At 29.2% G+C, this 25,802-nt stretch overlaps 1 protein-coding gene across 1 annotated transcript; it reads right to left on the reverse strand.

Annotated features, from left to right (window-relative positions):
- Positions 1-631: 631 nt before the first annotated feature.
- On the reverse strand, positions 632-25,802 carry LOC111635872. The gene is made up of 4 exons (XM_023380992.1): positions 25,649-25,802; positions 14,054-14,178; positions 8,042-8,139; positions 632-725 (listed from the first exon to the last, which is right to left on the reverse strand). The coding sequence occupies exons 1-4, from the start codon at positions 25,707-25,709 to the stop codon at positions 653-655; spliced, it is 357 nt and encodes a 118-aa protein (XP_023236760.1). The 5' UTR covers positions 25,710-25,802; the 3' UTR covers positions 632-652.

Here is a 25,802-nt window from a genome sequence, read left to right on the forward strand (position 1 = left end):
CTGATCTTCCTCCTCTCTTGCCTATTAATAATTATATGCATCCACATGACATGGATGGAGTAACATCTGTCGTCTAACACCATTGAAAAAGGGAGAAATGACAATCATCCTCTTCATCTTTTCCTTTGCATGTTGTGAGATTTATAACAATTAATGGATAATTATTTTATTCTAATTTGTTTCTTTGAATTATTTTAGATTTGTATTACTAAAAATTTAGAAAGGGGGGGTCTCTAAAATCAGAAAAATAAGTAAAATTCCTTACAACATTGGTTGATAAACATAAACAATCCGGGTGTTATGTTTACACACACATCTGCAAGATGTGATTGAAAAGGGTGTCTTGTCTGATAGCTAACAATTGTTCATTACACAACCAAACAAAACAAAAAAAGGGATATGAAATTTAAAATACAATAAAATTTCCAACTTATTACTTAAAGAGAATACATTATTAGCTAAAATATTAAAATAAATTGATTAAAATTACAATGTTAATAATAAATATATATATATATATATATAATAATAACCAAAATTTGGGGGGAGAAATGGTGGGCCTCACAGATGTAAAAGTAATTTGTTACATTATACAAAATTTTTCTAAAAGATTTTTATATAAGAAAAATTAATGATAAAAGTTATAATTTTATCACTTACCATTATTAGAACTAGATGACTGTAAATTTAATTTAGAAGTATCTTTTTCCTTTTTTGGCCTCTCCCTGAAATTCATTTTAATAAGTTTATTATTAGAAGCAGCAGATATAAAAAAATTCTATTTAATTCTATTTAATCATATTAAAAATATAATAATATGATAACCAGTAAATTAATACCCTATATACCGCAAATTCATTAAAATAATATTGCATTTAATATTGATATTGAATACATCACTGTTTCTCAACCTTTCTGAGGCCATGGAACACCATTCATACACATTTCATTATGTGGAGCTTTAGCATCAATATATTCTAAAATTTATTGATAAGCATTTTTATGTTTTCTATTCTTAGAAAACAATGAAGCAATAAACTAATAAATTTAATGCATGGAATAAAACAGAAGCAAGGAATTGTCTGAAAATAATGTATTGATAATATATTGTAATACATCGGAATAAATTTGAAATAATAACTTCAAATCTATTTTATTTCCTGAAGCATTCAAGGCACATTTAAGAAATTCCTGTTTGTTCTGCAAAACACCAGTTAAGAACCACTGGTATAAATATTGAATTTAATATGACATCCATTTTTCATAAAAAATATTATAATAAATTTAATTTTCTTTTTAATGTATAATATACCATTATTTTCATGAATAATCCACACACTTGAGAAATCCATGCACCCATTTTTAAGATATTTGATAAGAAAAAAACTTGACCAATTTAATTTATTAGATGTTTAACAAATTTTACAAATTTATGATTGTAACACAACAACCACCTTCACTTTTAGTGTTTTGTAGCAATCAATATGATAGTGTTCAGTTACAAGTCCATATGGTATTAAAAGATAAAAATACTAAGGAAAAAGAAATAATTTGCATATCTGATAAAGATATATTACTACAAATTGCAGTTAATTTATTTCATAACGAATTAACTTACTAATTAAATGAAGGTAAGACTTTATATTGTTTAACTTGAATCAAAAGTAAAAAACTGCTAATAGACCAACAGTTTAAACTAAGAAGCAGTATAAAAATTATTTACTATCAGTCTCAGTTATATACTTAACTTACTTTATCATCATTTTCACAAAATTAGTCACAACAAAATGTTTTTCATCATTATTCCTAACTGATTATTCGTTGATCACATTTATCACTAGCAGATAAGCCCAGCTTCACCTGGGCAAAAAATAACAATAAATATCCAAATTATAAATTAGAAGTTCAGACTATTTACAAAAAAAAAAATTATTAAATTTTTTGAGTCTATCAATTAATCCTTTTAACTAAGGATTAAGGACTAAAGAATTAATTGATACTCAAAAAATTTAATAATTTTTTTGTAAATAGTCTGAACTTCTAATTTATAATTTGGAAGAAAATATCCGAGTTCATCATTAAAGTGTAACAATAAATATTACAATTATTAGATTATTTTGTATTTCTAATCCTTCTATTATATTATATTATTTGATTTATGTAACTATTGATACAAAGATTATCTTATATATGGATTTATTGCATCAAGTGACCAATCTAACATTTTAAATATTCTTTAAATTGTGTACAGTTGAGGAATAAAAAATTGTGATAGATTGTCACTTGGTGGGATAAACCCTTACGTAAGATAACCTTTGTATTTATATAGATCAAATACTGTATTATATTATATCATATTATAGTATACAACAAACATTAAACTGAAAACCATATAAAGAGTTTGGTTGAAGTAATTCAACCAAAAGAAGTCATTAACTTCCTCTTGGAAGAGAGAACAGTCAACAACTACTAATTAATATGGTAATATTAGTATTTGAAAAATGATCCATGTTAGACAGGTTGTGATGGCTCTGAATGTGATCAAAGTTGCTAACCTTAACATCTAAAAGACTTCTTATGACTTTTTAAATAAAACAATCGTGTAAAAATGCAGCAAGAATAATTGCTTTTATGTGATAATAAAGTGTTTAGATTTTTGCAACAAATTGTATAAACTACATGGGAAGTACATCCTCAAAAATATCACATTTATAGAAAAATGCATGTTCTTCATGTTAGGTGTTACTAACATGAAGAAAACTGGAAAACCATGTGACCAGCCTATTAGCAATGCCCAAACCCACAGCCAACTATCAGATTTCATTATTTTATCCACTTGGCTACTGGACGGCACTATCAGAATTAAGAAAGTACCATTCAGATATGGAAAAACCCGAGTTGTTAGATGTGAAAAATTAAATACTTATAAACTTTTCACAGGATATCACTTTCAATTCCATGAAGGCAAGGACTATATGCTACCTGTCATAATAATGATATAGCACATCTATTTCACATTGTATCATTGTCACAGTAATTAAGTGATAATAATATATATTTTTTAAAATTATATCCATTTTAAGAATTATATTTAGTTTGTTACTTTCTTAAATTTTTTGCCAATAGATGGCACTTTGTGTAAACCCTGCAAATGGAATGTAGACAGAAATTAATTGATATACAAAAATCCAACCAATATTTTGAGGTAATATTTATGTCATTATCTAAGTTAGAAGTACGTTAATATAATTGCAGAGTTTCATAGCAATTTGTCAAATGGCCTAGGTGTGTGTAGAGAACAAACAAACATCCTCATTTATATTTATGGACTAGCAAAGTAAACTACAGTAGACCCCCCTATAACACGGGTTCCTATAATTATGATTCCTATAAGATGGCGAAAAAATTGCGACAATATCCGTACAAACCTGGTAAAAAAACTCCTATAATTCGGTAAAACGTCGTCGGGCAGCCGAACTACTTTCTGCCGTCCAGCGCCACGTTACGGAGAATTTAGGCGGGTAAATCGAGTTTACTATCGTCTGTACAGTATTATACAGTCGACCCCCCTATAATTACGGTCCCTTATAATTACGATTCCTATAAAACTACGAAAAAATATACATATTTTGGAAATGTTGAGTCAGATTAGTGTAGAATCGATTAATTTTATGGAAGAAAACCTTTCAATCAGCCGTAGTCCGTAAACTTGACACGTGTCGGGCTGTGATTGGAACGACTTGTAAGAAATCGGATTCCTAATAAATTGGAATGTATCTATATCTTATAGGGGGGGGGACCGTANTAAATTGAGTTTGCTATCGTCTGTTTAGTATTATATATAAATTATATATAAATTAGGTACTGTACATATAATTATATATTAATTATATATAAATTAGGTACTGTATATATAATTATATATTAACTTAATTTATTGTAACTTTATTATAATTATATATATACTTTCCGCCGTCCAGCGCCACGCTATGGAGAGTTTAGGCGAGTAAGTTGTTTACTATCATCTGTACAGTATGTAAATTAGGTCCCGTAAGTCTAATACAGTATAATACTTTTATACATTTCTTGTGAAAGAAACATTTCTCATTCAACGGCCATTACAATTATTTATATTAATGATGTCTCCAAAGTTCAACGAAGTTTTCGCAGAAAAATAACTTATCAGAAATTGCGGCTGCGGTCTGGTGCGTTGCTCTGCGACGAAAACAAACTTCAGCAATGGCGACGTCCAACGGTGCACACTCAGTAAGTAATCCTACAATTTTTTGTTGATAGTGTAGTTTATATGGATTATTCCCAAAAAAAAAAAATATACGTATTTTGGAAATGTTGAGTCAAATTAGTCTAGAATCAATTAATTTAATGGAAGAAAACCTTTCAAACAGCTGTAGTCCGTAAACTTCACATGTATCGGGCTGTGATTGGCAAGGACTCGTAAGAAATCGATTCATAAAGAACGGATTGTATCTACCGTGTTATAGGGGGGTCGACTGTATATATTAACTGATAACAGGAAGTTACCTGCACTTTGCAGGTTACATCACCAAATTTGTTTCAAATAAACTGTGCACTCTGACTTTTTGTCACAATGTTTTGGAAAAAAGTTTGTCACAATTTTTTGGAAAAAAGTGTGAGACAAGCAGCGGGCCACGGGTTAATCTCACAATGACCATTTACTCTGCACGGGCTGGCAAAACCAGATCTCTGCGTCATCGGATGGAGGGCAAATCGAGTGGGGAGTGCGCCGGTAAGTTGGCAGGTGCCGATTAGACAGGAGACAGGTCAACAGAATAACAAGCATTTATTAATTAACACAACTAAGTTACAAAAATACTAAAGCTAAATGCTATTATATTAAAGTATTTACAGAAATTGGCGATTACGTTCTTAGCTAGGTCGCTGCCCTAGTTTCTAATTCAGAGAGAGAGCACTTTTATAATATCTACCCCTAAATACCTCTAGGTGAAAGGGAGAGTTGGCAAACGTCGTCTGTATGGAAGGGTGTGGTGTCTTCTATGTCTTCTCCGACAGGATCACAGTCCTTGGCATGGAGATCGACAAACACAAGTACTAAGAATACCTTCCGTGTGTGGATGCGCCGAGCTTCCGGTGATCTCCCCTTTTATATCTTTTTGTGTGAGAGCTGACACGTCATCGACTCTTGTTGACGATGACAGTGCATTCTTCACACTTAAATGTAAACTTCCTCAGCTAGTTTTTACAAACTCGGTGAAATTCGATATAGTTTAAATTCCTCGGGTAATTTCCGAAGTTAATTAACCGAAAATTTAGATGTTTAAGCGGCCCATACAAATCCGAAAAAATCCGCACCTCACAAAAGTTTGTCACAATTTTTTGGAAAAAAGACAAGATGAATTTGTTTGTCTATGTTAAATAAATGAATTTTGGTGGAATAATGCCAGATTTCTCTGAATTTGTTAATAGTAATTTTGTGAAAATTTATTAAACTAGATATAAACACATTAAATAAATCATATACAAATATGTAATATAAATCTAATGTAATAGAAAAAAATGTCACATTTAAATGTAATCATAGTGCTAAAATAAAACTGAAAACTTTACAATAGAAGCAGCTGTAAATATTTACAGTTGTTTGAAAAAATATTTCAATAGATATTAAAAATATAATAATATAAACTTTACAACTTTAAGATACTGGATAACAAATATATATAACTAACAAAATCCAGCACAAAATGTAAAAACTTAATTTAAAACAAATGTTTTCAGTAGTATTAAACAACCATCATTAGGTTAAAGAGAACAGTTGAAAGTTGAAAGCAAATCGAATTGAACATTTTAAGTTACGAATGTCAGCCTATGACTGGATTGTGGCAGTGGAGACATCACAAAAATTTACAGCCTTTATTTTTGTTGGATTTCAAAAGCTCTCTAAGCTTGTGACAATGTATTATATTTGTAATTAATAGCCAAATCATTCCTGCAAGCCTTATTTGTCCGACATCAAGCACTTAGAAAAATTAGAAATTTATAACTATCTCTTGTTCTCAATGATATTAAGAACTAGTTATGGAGTTAGCATGATTTTATGTTGTACTGGTATGTGTAAATGCCGAGAAATATTCAATACAGTTATGGTCATAATAGTAATCCAAAATAAGAAAAAAATTAATTTTTTATATTCANAAGAGATTATCTAGAGGTAAGATCACTTTCTTTGGATGAGCAAGATCCTTCGAAAGTAAGATCCATTAAAGAAATCACATTCTACAGAGGAATCAAAGATCCTTCGAAAATTTTTCATGGAAATCATAAAAAAAGTAATCATTAATTATTCCTCATCTTTAGAGGAGATCTTTCAAAGATATTCCCTTCTTCGGGAAAATCAGTTATTCAGACGAATGAAAGACCTTTAGAGATTCTTCAATAAGAATCATCCTCTGAAGGAGCATCTTTTTCAAGTAAGGATCATTAAAGTGGCTCAAATATAATTTTTTTTTTAAACTAGATAACATATTATTTAACAATTTTTCAACAATATTAGTTTTAATATCATTATACAAGAATATATCATGCCATTTAGAGATCGAAATAAATATAAAATGGATAAATAAACGAATTGTCTTTAAGTAATTTTGAATTTAAGATAATGTAGCCATATTGAAGAATTTTTTAATTTGTTACTCTTTCTACCTATGGCACCAGAAGAGCCATTTTGAGCCTGTCAAATTCAGGATAGGCATTGGCCCATCCTAAATTTGATAGGCCCAAAATCAGCCCCAAAGGCAGACGGGTGAGGATGGATAGATTAAAACAGGGTTTTCCAATAGAGTCAATATTGATCCTCTTAGAGTTAATAAAAGTTTGAAGGAATCAAATGTAAAAAGCGAGTAAATGTAGGAAGAGACCCTTTAAAAATTATGTAGATAGCTGTTGCATATATATTCATATATAATATTGAAGGTGGTCGAAGAAAAAAAATTGTTCTTAAAATGGATCGATGCATAAATAAGGTTGGGAATCCCTGAATTAAGGCAAAGCAACATTTGGGCAATCTGTCAAAGAGATCTTCCAATAGAAATATGGAATACTGGCCCCTATTTAGGTGTTAGACTCATAAAAAGTTCCCTAGGAGGTGTTACAACCATAAGTTTTGTATTTAAGTAAGAAGGTAATTATATTCTTTCTCCTACCGTTATAAAAAAGTACTAATTTCTAAGAATGAGCACAAATTGAAATTATAGAAGAAATTAGTCAAGATTCTGTGTATTCTTAAGCATCAAATTCTCAATAAAATGTATATATTTAGATTTAAAAGATTTAGAGATATTCTACATTATATTATCGCTTTTTATGAGATTTTTGAGTGGGTTCTTCTAGCCGGAACCTATCCAATGTATACAAAATATAAGGAATTTAGAAAATAATTGCCAAATTTACAAATTTACTAAAGTTTAATGACCTGGGTATATCTTTTAACTTTTTAAAATTCTTTTCATTGCTAAGATTATTACATTTTAATGTATTTGGCCTATTTATCCTTTATTTTTATTTTGTAAGTTATTAAGAGAAATTATAAGAGAAATTGAAGGTATGTTAACTATAAGTTTTATTATCAGAATGTCCTGTTTTTTGCTGAATATTCTATTAGAAATTCATTATTAATTGCTTAAATTGTTGTAAATGTATTTACAGAAATACTTTTATAATTTTATCATGTTTTTAATTACAGCTGTAGTATTTTTATCTTTCCTTCCTTCTTCTTCTTCTCTCTCTTCCCTCTGTTCCTTCACTATGTTTTTTCTCCCTCATATGTAATTATACACTCCCCTTACGTATAACTTGCACTATTTTAAATTAATTAAATTAAATTTTAAAAATTATTATTAGCTTACCTAAAATTTTGATCTGGAACAGAAAGTCTACCTAGAATGTACAGATCTGAAAAATAAGTTTTATATAAACAATATAATCAAGAAGATTAAAACTATTTTAAATTAATTAAATCAAATTTTAAAAATTATTATTAGCTTACCTAAAATTTTGATCTGGAACAGAAAGTCTACCTAGAATGTACAGATCCGAAAGTAGAGAATCAACACTTTTTTGTCCATCTGGAAGCTCTGTCTTTTCCTAAAATATAAAATCCTCAAATGAGTGTATAAAAATATATGCACCCAACAACAACACATGCTAAACATGTTTAACATAATTTATATAAAGGGTTTTCCTAGGGAGTTTAACTTTAGGAATGATACAACTTTAAAAATCAATTGCAGCAATATTTGAATGACTGTCAATTTTTATATAGATACAGTAATACCTCAACTTACGCTACCCCGACTTATGCGAACCCGGAGTTAGGCAATTTTCAAATCTCGTCGATTCGTCTTTTGTTTGAGCGCCAAGCAACTTTTGATTACTCACTCCCCCCACACTATTGTTCAGCTTACATGTTAGGATGTATCACGCGGAATCGACACATAGCTACAATTTATTTTGTGTGATTTATTTCTGTGTTTGTTATATCTACGGAGACTTGAGAGACTACTATGTCATCCAAACGAAGTAGAACTAATTCTTCTGCATCAAACAAGAAAAGAAAAACTATCTTTGGAATGTAAAGTTAACATTGGATACATTCGTAAAGTCGAATGAGTTAAACAAGAATGACGTCATCGTTATTCGTTACTAACGTGTTTAACTTGTTTGACTTTACGAATGTACCCATTATTAAAGACTTTGATACAAAAATGAAAATTTGTGAATTGGCAAAAAAGTTTGATCTACCGGAATCGATGGTCAGAACAATTATAAAAGGCAAAGAAAAAATTCTCAAAGCTGTGAAAAATGCTCAATCTTTAAATTCAAGCATCATTCGTAAACGTCATGGTATTATCGCTGAGATGGAAACAATGTTAAAATTATGGCGTGATAATCAAGTAAATGTGAAAAATTGTAAAATAATATAGGCCTAATTTGTTATACATATGTATTATCTAAGATTTTATTAAACATTTTTTTCTAAATTATTGTTTCTTTAGTCTCCGGCTCCAATTAAAAATTATTTGTATGTATTTATATGCGAAATTATACCCCGACTTACGCGAATTCGACTTATGTGGTTACCGCTCGGTCCCACCTATCGCGTAAGTTTGGGGTATTACTGTAGATTCAACAAAAGTTTGGCAAATCATCATTGAACACTAAATTATTCAACAATACATCAAAATCAACCATGTACTTCATAAAAATTTTCACCTTTATAAATCCAGCAATGAATTTAATAAAACTTAAAATGTTTTTGATCAGTTTTGCTGATCTTCCTCAGTTACAGAATATAATGAAACAGAAAAATTAAAGAACATAAATACAAATTTATATTTTTAATTAAGAAAACATTCTTAAATTCAAATTATTGTTCTTTAAATTTATTTTTATGACCTTTAAAATTTGTATTTATGTTCTTTAATTTTTCCATTCCATTATATACTGTAACTGAGGAAGATCAGTGAAACTGATCAAAAACATTTTTCATTTTTATTAAATTCATTGCTGGATTTATAAAGGTGTAAGTTTTAATGAACTATTTCCTCCGGTTATTTTTGAATTTCATAGTTATCAATCATCTACTTATTAAAGAAGAAGCTTGAAAGGTTTATTATTATTTTGTGAAATGGAAATATCAATTATCCACCAAGATTGTACAATTTAATTAATTAATGCCTTTAGATTATTTTTCTGGGACTATGTTAAATCTCATTTATGCTGATAAATCAAACAGTTACACATCTCAAGGACAACATTACCCAAGTTATTCATGAAATAGAGCCAAAATTATATAAGATATTGAAAATGGGGTCTACATGCCAGAAAAAGAAGCCATGGCAACCATTTGAACACTAGTGATTTCTATGCATAATAAACTGAATATACTTTCATACAAAATAAAAGATATTTCAAATCATCTCATACATACTTTGTTTTATTTCACTTTAAAGATCTGCTATGCTTTTTGGAAAAACCCTTTACATACATATGTACCTATACACACATTAACACACACTACACTGCTGTTAATTTCAAGTCGAAAACTCTAGGGCCAATTTTTGATTTGAAGCATTTGTTTTGAATTATAAGTGATTAAAAAAAATTGATGTCACTTCTTGTTTAGCAAAATGTCATTTGATGTATGAAAATATTTGTTGATAATTGCATGTTAGTTTGATATTCATTACTTATTATCTGAAATTTTATAAACTTGTTACTTGAATTTTGAGGTTTTTTTTATATGGCTGCATCAGACTGGTGTTAAGTTCCACAATTAGCCAAAATTTGCATATTCAAAGATGTTCCAAGAACATTTTCAAATATGGAATGTTTTAAACATTTAAATGTACTGCTAATTTTTTAATGCTAATTTCTATATTCAAACATCTTTGAATAATATGGAATTTTTGACTTACTAAGTTGAAGTCAAAAGCATTTGCATTATTTGTATTTGTTGTGATAAATGCAGGGTGTGACAGTGGAGTGAAGTGAAAAAGCAACTGCTTGGTTTGAACACACAGTTTAAGCTGTATCTACTACACATACCAAAAAACTAAGGGGGATGAGGTATGAATTACAAGAATGTAGTTATATAAACAAAAGTCTAGACATCATCTGGAATGTCTTAGGAGAGTGTCATGATACTCTCACCAACAGTATTTGTTCATCAACCGCAATTAGTAATTTTTTTTACCATATATCAAACTAACATGCAATTATCAACAAATATTTTCATACATCAGATGATGTTTTGCTAAACAGGAAGTGACGCCACATTTTTTAATCATAATTCAAAATGAATGCTTCAAATCAAAAAATGGCCCTAGAATTTTAGACTCAAAATTAATCTTTCTACAACCCCTCAAACTTTTTACATGCATTTTTGTTACACTCTATATATACTTTATTTTTCATATTTTTTATAGATATAATTTGATGTTAATATTTTAGAATTTATAAAAATATAAAATATAGTCACATCTTCAATAATAAAAACAATAGTCAAAAACTCTAAAACATCGCTACCTGTTTACAAAAATTTGCACAACCACCATCATCATAAAGAAATTTTGAATGTTAAGTCTGTTAATCAGTGCCCTGTGCAGTAGTAAATCTATTATGAGAGCTAACAGGACTAACAGGATCCAAGACATATTGTAAAGTATGTAGCTGCTATAAGTGATAGAACATAGGAATGTAAAGCAATATGAAGGTAGATATTTCTTGTCAAAATTAAAAATTAATTAATGTGATCATTGGCTAGCATATAACTTTCTTATATCTACTTCTAATGTATTACTTTAATTAACTTTTAATAATGTTTGTAACAATTAAGTTAATAAAATATCACTTTATGTATAAAACACTTTGTTTTTTAAATTTAGTGTTTAAAAATTTAAAAAAAAAGGCCCCAAAAAGCCTCAAATCTAAGGCCTCCAGAAAGTTGAATCCTGTGTTAAGAATAGGTCATCTATTGCGATGATTGCATTCAACTCCAATTTTATTTCCATTAATCAACATACACAGTGTTTATAATTCTATATATTGTCATAAAATATGTTCTTAAATTAAGAAATTATTTTAATTTTAAAATTTTCCATGGATTTATCAGTTTAGTGGTGTATGGANCATCTATTGCGATGATTGCATTCAACTCCAATTTTATTTCCATTAATCAACATACACAGTGTTTATAATTCTATATATTGTCATAAAATATGTTCTTAAATTAAGAAATTATTTTAAGAACATATTTTATGACAATATATAGAAACATACACAGTGTTTATAATTCTATATATTGTCATAAAATATGTTCTTAAATTAAGAAATTATTTTAATTTTAAAATTTTCCATGGATTTATCAGTTTAGTGGTGTATGGAAAATTTTATCATAGGCCTATCTAATTATTTGTATGATTTAATTAAAATATTTCAAGCTATGTACTTATAATTAATAATTCATTCATAAAATGTTGTTTTAGTTTGTGCACTAGTGTGCAACAATTTTTGAGGGAATGTGAGTCCTAATATTATTTTGCATCCCTGGTTTTGAGTTGATCTTTCTTTGCCATTTAGAACACTGGAAAATAGACTCCCAGTTAACATTTTCTTGCAGAAAATCTGACTTTCAAAAACTGATTATTGACATTAAGCAGGAATGTCTACATATTTACATTTAGATAAAAAATTTACTTAATTTTTCTTAACACTCAATAATAAATTTCTGCTTCATGGAAGAATGCAAAAAGAAAGGTGAGTGTTCTATTCCTCTAAAATAGCAATGTTCTGAAATGTTTATAATTTAGGAATGACAACATGATCACTAAATAAATACTTAATACAATAAAATATTAATAATGATAAATAAAACATAATGTTAGCAAAGTTAAAGCAATGAATTTAATAAAACTTAAAATGTTTTTGATCAGTTTTGCTGATCTTCCTCAGTTACAGAATATAATGAAACAGAAAAATTAAAGAACATAAATACAAATTTATATTTTTAATTAATAAAACATTCTTAAATTCAAATTATTGTTCTTTAAATTTATTTTTATGACCTTTAAAATTTGTATTTATGTTCTTTAATTTTTCCATTCCATTATATACTGTAACTGAGGAAGATCAGTGAAACTGATCAAAAACATTTTTCATTTTTANGTCAATTCCGCGCAACACATCCGAACATGTAAGCTGAACAATAGTGTGGGGGGAGTGAGTAATCAAGAGCTGCGTGCTGCTAAAACAAAAGACGAATTGACGAGATTTGAAAATCGCGTAACTCCGGGTTCGCGTAAGTCGGGGTAGCGTAAGTCGAGATATTACTGTATTTATAACAGAAATATTTTAATCAATTTTTTATAAATAATTTTAATATAAATACTTTTGGTGTAGCACCAAAATTTAAAAAATTGGTCACTACACCAAAGTAAATTCATCAGAAGCATGAAATTATATTTTCTGATAAAGTAGTTTTGTTAAAACTTTAAAAATGAATTATTTTAGTATGTAAAAAAATTTGTGTAATTTTTGTACTTTAAATTTAAATAGATTTGGATTTGCATTTGAACTTATACTGAAACTAAGGTGAAGGCATTTTGAATAATAAAAGCAAAAGTATCATTAATAAATCTATAAATACATAGTAGTAATAATTTTACAGTAAAACATAAATTAAGATATTAAATAATATTACATTTCAATTTGTCTATAAAAAGAAACTACTTGTATTAAAACAATAACTCAAAACTGGATAAACTTGATAAAAGCAGCTACCAAAACCAAAAACCAGTAGAGAAAATAACAGCTAACATTTTCATCATCAGTCTAAATGACCCCTCAGCTGTTAAACAATGGAGGATTGCAGTACAAGTGTCAAGAGGGGAGTGGATAGAAAGTTTACAGTTTATAGAACATCTTCAAAGCAGAGGGAAAGAATCTACGTTGTGAAATTCCCCACTGCTTGGAAGACATTCTATGAACTGTAAACTTTCTGTCCGCTCCCCCTATCTCCCTCTTTCTTACATTGCTTTCCCTCTTGATATTTGTACCTGCAATTTCCCATTGTTTTAACAGCTGTGGGGTCATGTAGCCTGATAATGCCCATTTAACATGGATAAAAACATTAGTTCTGTTACTTTCTATGTTGGTTTTGGTTTCTGTTGCTGCTTTTACTTTAGTATTAATAATATATTACAATAAAAATTTTAATTGTAAAATTTACAAAAGTATTTTGATTTATTCTTCTTTACATACATATAAAGCAGAATATCTCATTCAGACAAATGTAAATACAAATATGTAGTTATTTCTGTATTTAAATTTGTTCCAATAAGTTTTATTCTTTTTTTATATGCTTACACCCAAAAAAGCTCAAATAACTTTGAAAATTTTAAAGTTATGTACTTTATTTTAGCATTAATACAAATAGCTTTTTTATATATAGAAACTTTTCACAATCCACCATGTCTTTAATTCACTATAAATATCATACCTCACATATAGAACAAACTATAGACTTATCAAGTCTAGCAGCTGTCTCAATACAACTCTTGCATAAAGTATGACCACACTTGATGATTAATGGATACTGAACAGAAGATACTTGTTTTGAGGTTCCTAAAATATTATAAATTTATTAATTAAAAACATTTATACTATTTAATTTATCATAATTAGATACCTAATGACAATGATACTAATATAAAACAGAAATGAAACTATAGAATTTTATTCATCAGAATTATAAAAAACATCTCATATTTTGAATGTTTAGTTGGACTTTTTCTAGACAAGGACAGTTTAACTAAAGTTAACTTCATAATTATAAAGTTGCTCCCAAAAATTATGTATTTGGACAATCCTGAGGTGTAGTGATACTATATTGTTGTTATCTATATATAAGTACTGCAGATAATAGTCAAAATAGTCAATAGCATTTAATCAAATTAAATCAATAAAATGTATACATTTTACAACAAAACAATAAATTACATTCTCAAAAAACTGAAATTATTCAAAATAAACAGAACAAACCTTAAGTATGTATTTCGGCACACTTTAATAGAAAATCTGAAAATAGATGAAAATGCTTGTTCATCTCCTGTGAGAAGTTACTTGCATCCAGTTCATCTTTTCTTTACATATTCATCAGGATTGTTTATAAAGTTGTGTATCATCTGCAGTGAATGACCTAACTTGTACACAACTAAGAGAAGGCTCTTCTATTCCTTAAGTCATTTGGCCAAATTCACATTCATTTAACAAGACATCTTGTCAAAATTATGATGATCCTTTGTAGTATGCAAGATAATCATTAATTTAACAAATCATTGATAACTAATTTGGCTGAAGTGGCATTAAAAATATAAACTGGGCAATAGATTCATTTTTTAACCTTTTCAAAATATGATTCAGGTAAAATAGTTTTTTTAACAATTAAATTGTATTCACACTCTCTTACTTTATTATAAAAATCAGTTTATGTCACTCATACCATATCCCATATTCATAATTATTGGGGTGACATAATTATGAAACTGATTGTATATTATCTCATAGAATATCATTAGCTTCACTGATTATGGACAAATAAATTCATATAGATACATTTAATTAATGATTCACAAATAATCATAGAATGTATCTGAATGAAGAAATATTCAATTATAATATTTGATTTATTTTTCAAATTCATACATTTATAATATAGAAAACATTTTGCTAAAGAACTCACAACCGAAAGAAATATAATCAGCTTATGTTTCACTATAATAAATAATTCTTGCTTTATTTTCTTAATACATATCATGCTTACAGAAAGTATAATGTTATAAAATATACATATTAAAATAAAATATAATCCACATTTGAATACATATAGAAACAATCACATCTACAATTCACATTTAGCCAAAAAGTTGTAATCACAATCAACATATGCATAAGACCAACTTGATAGAATATAATAATAATGTTCCATTTATAGGTTGAGTGTTACATTATTATTATAAACAATACAAGATAAAAAATAATTATTAATTCATACAATATGATAAATAACAACAATGACAACAAAGTTTAATAAATATCACATAAATCAATATCAAACTTACTTTAAACTAAACTTATTTAGAGAGATAGAGACAAAGTATTTTAATAAAGAGAAGCAAGTAGGGTTTCTGAAACGGGATTCCGGGATCCCGGTTGTTTTTTTAACCCGGGAAATCCCGCAAATTTCTTAAAAATTCACTTTTTTTCTTATTTTGTGTTAAGGTTGAGGAGTTTTGCAAATAGAAAGCATAATTAACTCATTCACTGCCAGAATACATTTGTATTTATTAATTTTAAACCTACCTATTAGTTTTTTTAAATTTTTGCTCGTTATAGCATGTCACAAATGGTCAATAATCAATATATAGCTTATTTGTGGCATGACTATAAAAATTCTTTACTTGTCGGAACCTGTAATATCTGGAATAATTGTGCTTACGCTGTCTTGAGTTTTAACCATGCCCAGTAGCTTCAATAAATGCCTGACGCCAGATTGTGCAAATTGGGCAAGGATACAAACGAGTACAAAGTCTGCAAGTATGAAGTTTTTCTTCATAAACCTGATTATTAAAGCCAAATGAATTGCCGAATTATCGAGCTCTAAGCTTGATGCCACTATTAAAGCAGCCAAGGTAGACAAATCAAGAATACTAGAGAGCGAAAGAAGTACTACAATCTCGAAAACGAACTCGAAAGCTTCCAGGCTACAGGTGAAAAAACACATAATATCTGTCTTCTCTTAAATGCATTAAACACTATTCCAATCACATCAATTGAATCGGAAAGGGCATTCTCGGTGGCAAGACTTTTCATTACTAAAATAAGAATTAGAGTGAGTTATCGGAGTATTGACCATCTTTGCTTTTTAAAATCTTATAAAAGTTTGCAATATTTTGTATTATATTTTATTTAAAAAACGAAAATTATCTTCTAAATTAGAAGTTCATTTTTTTAATTTTTAACTCAATTCAAACATTTTTTTTGTTGTTGTTGTATGCAGTTTCCAGCAAACTTTAATTAATTTTTTTCTATTTGTGAAAATTTCTACGTTATTTAAAGGTAATTTTTATTATAGGCCTATAGAGCTAACACAGCATTATTAATATGATTTTGGAGGTTACAAAACTTTAAAATTACTTTAAAAAATGGAAAATAATTATATCATTTGATTTCAAGATATTTTGTATACCTTAAAAATAATTAATTCTATCCCGGGATTTCCCGGGATCCCGGGAAACAGTTCACTTTTACCCCGGGATCCCGGGACAAGCAAAATACCGGGAAATGAGAAACCCTAGAAGCAAGCAACTGCAAAAAATGAGAATAATGGAAAACAATTGACTTGCTGGTCAATCAACATATTCCATATTCTTATGTAAATATTGGTCAGTCTTCAGTAGTTTTTCTTTCAGAAAGAGAAAGAAAAAAAGACTTTCCTCTGATAATTATAACAACATTTGTATTACTGTTGTAAAAATTTATTAAATTTAATTTAAGTCCTATTAATGAAGCTGAAAACATTCTTTCCTCATTAAATACTGCTGGAAAATGGAATTATTTTGTATGAATGTTCTTATGTACAGTGTGTCCTGAAATGGACACACCAACTTTCAAAAGAAATATCTGAAAAACAGCTAGAAACAAAAATTTTGTTATCATTGCATATTGGTGTGGCAAAGAATAAAATTAATGTAGAAGTTGTTCTGGTGTTATTCATGGATTTGTCAATATACAGAATTGGCATAGATGCAGAATAGAACATTTGCGCAAGAGTGTCACAAATGCTTCATTCACAAAGAGTAATTGTTTGGGCCACTGTTTCCAGCAGAAGGATCAGCAGATGGGCCAATTTTCATATAGGAAACAGTCACCTTACTTTATCTTGCATGAATCACAATGTCTGTAATGAAACATCCAAGGCATTATGTATGGCCACATACTAATGCAAATATTTCAATATAGCATGATGAAATGACTTTGTTTATTGACAAATTATGAACACCAGAACAGCTCTATTAATTTTATTCTTTTTCACACCAATATGCAGTAAGAATAAAATTTTTGGCTCTAACTTTTTTATACATTTCTTTTGAAAGTTGGGGTGGGATGTCTATTTCAGGATACCGTGTATTTGTGTAATATACAGTAAAATAATCTTTAGTATACAGCAGGGATGGACAAAATAGGTAATTTGGCCAAATATTGAATATTCTTGCCTATCTAACTATTGATGTTTGGCCAAATATCACCTAATTTATGTGGCACTGCCTGAAACAGAAGGCTTAAATAATAAATCTTTGAATGAGGAAAAGGGACGTATCTTCTATTCAATAATAGATTATATAATTTTATTATAAAAAAATTATTATTATGTAATGAATAGTAGTAAACTAAATCTTGCCATTAAGGTCCATTGTTTTATTACCAATCCCAGTAAGTAGTGTATTTAGTGAATTTACAATATATTCAGCAAAGTTGGAAGTATTTATGACAACCAACATCATCATTTACTTTTTATGAATGCAGAAGCATTTCTGTTCCTTCATTACAATTTGTCACTCTTGCATAGTTATTAGAATAATAATAATATTTGCCTAAGATTATTTACTAAAGCTATATTTGTTTTGGAAAAAAATAAATATTTTTAAAAACCAGTTTTTAAATGTTCTTTTCATTTTATTCTGTGTGCTATTTTTTCCTTCCTTCTCTCTCTCTCCCTCAACTAAAATGAGATTATTCAGCCATATAGTTTGCCTTTGAGGAAGTATTCAGTCAAAATTTTGAATATGTGTGTTTAGTATTTGGCTGAATACTAAAGTTATTTTGTGGCCAAATACATCTGAATACTGAATAATACCAAATACTCAGTCCAACACCAGTATATAGTTTTTATATTTTATTCTGTACATAATTAAAATCCTGCTTACTGAGATTACATAAGAAAAATAAGTAATAAGTTTAAATTTATTTCAATACAAAAATTTATTCTATAAATTACTTACATTTTACTACAATTTACAGACAAAATATGATAAGATTGAAAATAAACTTGATTTTTAAAAATACAATTAAAATATAATTCTAGTCAATCAGAAATGATTCTCTTTTATTTAATAAGTAAACCATGCCAAAATATTCAAAAGAAACAAAACTGAAATACTTTGCATTTTAAAAATATGAATTTTTGACATACATACATACCCCACAATCCAAAAGGATGAGCAGGAGGCAAAAAGAGACAACAATGCTATGAATCATCCATTTAGCACTTTTCTCAACACCTTCTTGTCTGGCAAATTTTTGAATTGTCCATTATAGTGTAGAATGATAACTTAATCATCAGTAATTGTAGTGTCTTCAATATATCTTTTATACAAACATTAATCCATTACAAAGCTAATAATATGCCAAGTAAGATATTTTCTTCCAAATTTATACTTTCTTCTTCTACTCCCATAGTCTTATAGATCATTGAGGAACATCTAGGAAACTGTCTTGGTATACTCTTTCCAGGTCTTTGTCCCAACATGTCATAGTTGGACAATTGACAATTTAATCCATTTCCTATTATCATCTCAGTTCATGTGATTCTTGGCCTGCCTCTTGTCCTTGCCCATGATGTTACTCTTTCCAGAGCTTTTCTTGTTAGTCCATTTCCTCTGACAACATAGCCAAACCATCTCATCTATTTCTGTTTAATTTTAGTTAAAATATTTGGTTGATTTCCACTTGCAGTCATAATTTTTCTTTTTATTTCTTCATTTGTTATGTGCACTGTGTAGAATAGTTTCAATAGCTTCCTGTAACACTTCATTTCAAAGGAAAGTTCTTTAAAAGGGTCCATCTCTCACTTTCGTAGTGAAGTACCGAGTTAATAAAGGTATCAATTATATGTATCGTGGTAGATATAGGTATTTTAAGATTGGTCCATAGTGGTTTCAGCTTTTGTAGTGTGGTACTTGCTTTAACATCTGCTCTTGATCTCCCCTATGTATATAGCATATTTCTGAGATAAGTAAATTTTTCAACATTTTCCATGGGTTTCTCCATCAACCAATATGTTCAGGTTGCCCGAGCCGACTGTCATTGCTTTTGATCTTTGTCTATGTTCTCTAAATACTTGTACTGCATGTCTGATTTCTTGTAATTTTATCTCACTTTCTGCTATTAAATCAATATTGTCAGCAAAAAGTAAGTTATTAATTTTTTCCCCTCTGACTTTTTTCCCCATAAGAGAAACCTTCAAGTGCTTGGCACATGACATATTCCAGTTAAAGATTAAATAAAACTGGTAACAGTATACAACCCTGTTGGACAGCTTTTTCCATCTTAAATGCCCTTCTGTGACTACCATTGATCTCTATCAGCATCTCAGATGAAGTATATAAAGTTTTTATTATTAATTCTATAATGACAATTTTTCAGAGCATCATGCCATATGGAGTCAAATGCCTTCTGAACATCACTGAAATTGCAACATATTATGTGTGGTATTTTTCTCCAATATGATGCAATGTAAATAATTATTATTCCTTCAGAACCCAGCCTGTCTTTGGAAAGTATAGATTCAACCTTACTTTCAATTCTAGACAACAGTATTTTTAGTAAAACTTTGCTTGCATGACTAATAAGACTAATAGTTCTATAGTTATTGCACTTTTTGCTATTCCCTTTCTTTGGTATTGGGATTATGATAGACATAATCCAATCTTGGTGATGACTTAGAATCTCAAACATCATGGCAGGTGTCTAGCATTGCATCTATGACAGATGTTCCTCTTTTTTTTCAAAAGTTCTATCCTTGCCTGAGGATCTGTTATTTTTTAGAGTGTTTAGTGCTTTTTCAACTTCCTCTCTCAAAATAGGATAGTCTCCTTCATCTAGTGCCATCTCTATTATTTCGTTGAGTCTCTGAGAATGAAGATTTTCTTTTTTGAAAAGATTTTCTGTATATTATTGCCATATTTGTACAATTTTTTTCTTGTTCTGTGATTATTAATCCTGTTTCATCTTCGATCAACTGGCTATTGTTTACATAGGGTTTAGTTAATTTTTTTATAGTTTGGTATGCATCATTAAGAATATTCATTTGTAAGTTGTTCTCAATATTTTTTTACTGAAGAGCCAGTTAGTCTTTGCTACTTTAATTTCTTTTTTAATTTTATTATTTAATATTTTATATTTTTCTTTATTGTCATCTTTATTTAGATTAGATTTGATTTATCTTCTCTTGTCACACATGTCCAAAAGATTTTGGGTTATCCAGGGTTTTTTAACTTTGCGAGCTCTTCCCAAAATATTGTCCGCAGCTTCCTTTATTATCTGTGAAAATGTTTTATATTTGCTTTCAGGATTGGTAGAAACTTCTTTATGTACTACTATTGAGTTTGAGATTTGAACTTGGTATTTTCTTTGATACATGATATTATTAATTTCTCAAGATTATATCTTTCCCTTTGATTAAGGTTTATTTTTGTTCTTTTTAATCTTAAGTTCAAGGTTGCTATTAACATGTTATGATAACTCCCAATGTCTGCACCTGGAAAGGATCTGGTTCTTGGTAGGTTTATTGAAGTTTTGTAAATTGTTCTAATCAAAATATACTCAATTTGATTATGGATGAATCCATCAGGCAATGTCCAGTTCCATTTTCTAGATTGTTTGTGTGCATATAATGTGTTAACTATTTTTAAATTGTGTTGGATTGCAAATGCAATTAGTTTATGTCCTCTGTCATTGGTTTCTTACAGATCATGCACACTGCAGAAAAAAAGGAAAGTTTTTCCTAAATCCATTCCAATTTTAGAGTTCCAATCTCTGACTATCAAGTAGTCTTTTGAAGAAACTTGGCTAATGATAGTGCTAATTTGAGTGTAAACTCATCCACTTATACAAATCTACAAGGTTATAAGTGCATATACTTGCATTATGGTTATATTCATTGTCACACATATTCAAAAAAGATGAGAGTTTTTAAATATTCCCTTCAGTTAATAGATTAGACAAACTATTGGCTGAATATATTTAGTAAAATGTCTTGTTAGAATGCACTGTACAGCATATACAAGCACTCTAAACATATGTCAATGGCTGCACTCAGCACCATCAACAGTTCTGGTAAGTACAGTACAAGTATTTTTCTGCTGAATACTTTTAGTATCATTAGCAGTTGTGTAATCAGGATTTAATCTTCAGGGGAGCCAAGTGGATAAAAGAATTTTTAATTCAATAAAATTCTCATCTTATGCAACTGTATAGAAATTCATTAATAGTATAAAAGAAACAACACAGTTACAAATAAAAAAATAAATTTTAATTAGCAAAATTTTCTATTGTTTCTTTTCCTTTTTCTTTGGAGGAGGCCAGGACCCCTTGGCCTCCATGGATGCGACACTGACAGAGGGAAAGTATGACGATCGGTCAAAAAAATAACCCCCAAACATTTTACATTTCTGGACTCAGGGGATTTTGAAACGTCCAGAAATGCAAAAACATTCGAGGATTTTCTGTATGTATGCGTGTGTGTACGTGGGGTGGGGCAGGATTTTGTTTACCTACTTTAAAACTCAATAATTCCTGTGCCTTTTGTCGACAATTTCTGAAATTTGTCAGAGTGTTCGTGTATTAGAGAGATTGATGCTATTAAATTTTGGCGGTTAAAGGTCAAGGGATAGGGAGACAGAGAGATTAACACGTCATATCTCCAGTACGGTCGGACTTAATAAAGATTTTTACTCGTTATTAACATTTATAATTTTTTTAAAATAAAACTCATCTCTATCTTCAAAATTAAGCTTTTTGCTATTTTATAATAATTAATAATATAAAANGCCACCTCTTCACCTAATCTTACCATTGGGACTACAACAGAGCTGAAGAGCATATTGATAGGAACAAAAAGTCAAAGAAACCGTGCTTCATGGAAATTTGTAAACAACGCCCACTAGGGGGAGTCCAGGGCTACTAGTTTAATAGAAAACTTCATTTACACTTTCTTCCATAGCTACACTTCTCTGAAATCTGCACTTGTCATAAACCACAGTATTATTACTCAAACCTTCAAAAATGCAGTACAATTTTAATTTTCAAACATTTTTGGTTTGTTTGTTTTTATTCATTTACTGCAACATGACACATGGACAATCTGCCAAGGGGGAATGCTTCCCAGGAAACTTTTATGAGAAACTGGCCTCTAAGTGTTACAAACATGAAGAAAACCCAGAAAACACCACATGACCAGCCATTGGCAAGGAGCAAACCCACAACCAACTATCAGGGTTCAGTGGTTTTATCTTAGCCACCAGTGGGCCAAACATTCTTGATCTTCTTAAATTACCTTCTTCAGGAAGAAACAAATTTCAATTTAAAAAAATGAAAGGTTTTCTCTTCTTTTTAAATTGAAAGTTGCTTATTCCTGAAGAAGGTTTTTAAGACCAAAAATGTTTGAAAATTGAAACTGTACTGCATTTTTAAATATTTGACTAGTAGTATTGTGCTTTCACATAGCTACAGCTGACCAAGCATAATTGCACCTACATAACAGACTGTAACAACTTTTATACATTAAAAACATATATTATAGTAGTAACATACTTGCACAGTCTTCAGTAACTGAAAACATGTTTTAGTTAACTGCTACTATACCATTAATTATTTTTCTGTAACACTTAATCTACATGCAAGTAGAAGCTGTATTGTATCACTGTCTATCTGTTTCAACTAGTAAATTCATTGTTTAGCAGATCCAATACTTTTATGTAGAAGCCTAATGGGATATTGCCTAAAAAAGAAGTTTTAATACAGCTGGTAAGCAAGACAATGACATAGCCTATTTCATTTAAAATGAACTATGTCATTGGCTTGCTTATCCAGAAGTATTGAAGCCATTTTATTAGATAATGCACCAATAACTATCAAACTTCTGTTCAATTTGAACAGTTAAGTGTACCAAACACATTCAATGAATTTCATATCAACAAACTTTTGTTGTCAAAAATACCTTTGCAGTGAATAAACATTTCAAATCTTTTTTGAAAAAGAAAACGGTACTTATGGGTTAAGAGGACGCCAGTCGGAAACAACGTTTTTTCCAAATAATGCAATTTTTTATTTGTCAAATTTAATACAATTGTTAAATCAAACAATAAATTAATGTTATACAAATGGCATACTTTAAATAATTAACAAATTTCCGAAAATGCTTATTTTTTACATTAATAATTTATCATTTTGGTGGCATGAATTTTGTCTCGTAAGATTGCTGAAAATGCTTCGTTTTTACGGTTCTCTCTTATCCACATAAACTCAATCAGATAAGAGTTGAGATGATGATGATGAAGTACCTCTTTGTACCTTGTTCCTCCATTTACAATTTCCCCAAAACCTCTCTATGTTCTGCGTGTGACATCCAGTATCCGCATCGACAAAGTTTAATTTGTGATTTACTTGATAATGAAAATATCCTGCTTCTTGTAATTCTTTGGTATTACAGCCTTTCCAACAATCCAAAAATATGGTCATTCCTTCATTAATGTGATTTACCACTTCCTTCAATAACATTTCTGCCAAACGATTTTGCACTGGAACAAGGATACATTCCTTTGTCTCTCGACATAGTCCACCAAACACCCATCGTTGGGGTAAAACACAACCAACATTGTATTTCCTTCTTATATACATCATTTCGTCTATTTCAACTATCTTGTCAACACCACCTATCTTTCCATCACAACGAGTCATTAAAGAATGGGTGCAGACCTCCCTCATGTACCTGTTCCAATCGATGGTTGTAGAAAAGTCTAGTCCTACTTGCATTTTACAAAATTCCAACAAAGAAAGTTCCAGCAACCAAACGTATATAAAATGCAAAGCATCAAGGAAGAATATACGTGAACCAAAAAACCAGTTATCTGTCCTAATGCCTGTTTTCTGTCGACATGTCCTGACATGGCATCTCCATTTCAGAGCTTCTGTTTCACAAAAATACAAACTCATTGGATGGTTATTATTGCAAATACATTCAGAATGTGAAATTCCTTTTTTCTGAAACAAACTTATAGCTCCACGTTCGTCGTTCAGTAAGTCCCAAAAGGTATATTCCATTTTCAGATCTTGGTAATGAACTTGATAATGAATCTCACAATCTAACACAATGAACAACTTGCACATCTACTTTGCATAAGCACACAAGCGAGTCATGACGTCAAATCTACCTAATTTGTATCAATGATTACAGATAAAGCATAAAGTAATGACTTAAAAACATAGAAAAAATAATTATTACAAGCAATAAAATAATAAAAATAGCCACACTCCACAATTTATAAAGATATAACAAAATTTCACACATTCTAATAATAAACCACTTGAATATGCAAATTGTTTTGTAGAGTATACAGCAAATATGGCAAACAGGTGATATCTATAATCATCCTAATTGGCTTTTTTCATTTTTACCTTATTAAATTTTTTTTTAGATTTAAATTTACTAGTCTATTCTTATTTTTATATTTTCATTCAAAAACGCAACCTTAATAGCCATTTCCGACTGACATCCTCTTAACCCATAAATATCAAGAAAACTATGTATATAACCTTAAACTTTTTAAGATAATTCCACTTTTTTGCTTTTAAAATTTCTCTTATATCTTCACAAATTGTATAACATTGCATGAAGTTTCAGTGGACAATATCTAAATGTCAGAGCTGGACTCAAGCTTCCTTTGGTTATTGCTTTTATAAGCTTTGCTATAATCCTTGTATATAAAAAAATATTGCATTAACTTTGTTGAAAATGTAAATTCCATTTATATAAAACTTTAAAGTTTTCTTAAAATGCAATATCTGATTATGTTTTATTTTAGCTGTAAATTTAAAACCCGAATTATTACAATAATTTTCATTACGTATTTTTTAAATAGTAATTTTATATGTCTATATAAATATATGGTATTTATCAACATTCGGTAATAAATGTAATTGAAAATTTAATATCCTATTAATAACACTTCAGGATATTAGCATAATTGCAAATTACCTATTCCAGCATACTGTCGATTGCATTTTGGACATAAATACGGAAATACAGAATTTGTCATCACGAAATTTTCTAATCAGATCTGAAAAGGATAAATTACTTCAAAGTTTCCTAGAATGCCGCCATGCAACGTGACTTCAGAATAAAGCGACAT

The sequence above is a fragment of the Centruroides sculpturatus genome, unplaced genomic scaffold (genome assembly GCF_000671375.1).
Source record: "Centruroides sculpturatus isolate CEXI.00-Female unplaced genomic scaffold, Cexi_2.0 scaffold37, whole genome shotgun sequence".
Taxonomy (NCBI): Eukaryota; Metazoa; Arthropoda; class Arachnida; order Scorpiones; family Buthidae; genus Centruroides; species Centruroides sculpturatus.

Excerpts from the sequence above, each read along its gene's own strand:
- LOC111635872 (XM_023380992.1), bottom strand. The coding sequence starts at position 25,709 with ATGACAAATTCTGTATTTCCGTATTTATGTCCAAAATGCAATCGACAG. Across the intron at positions 14,179-25,648 it reads TCGACAGTATGCTGGAATAG|GAACCTCAAAACAAGTATCT; the intron begins GTAATTTGCAAT and ends ATAATATTTTAG. Across the intron at positions 726-8,041 it reads GTTCCAGATCAAAATTTTAG|GGAGAGGCCAAAAAAGGAAA; the intron begins GTAAGCTAATAA and ends AATGAATTTCAG.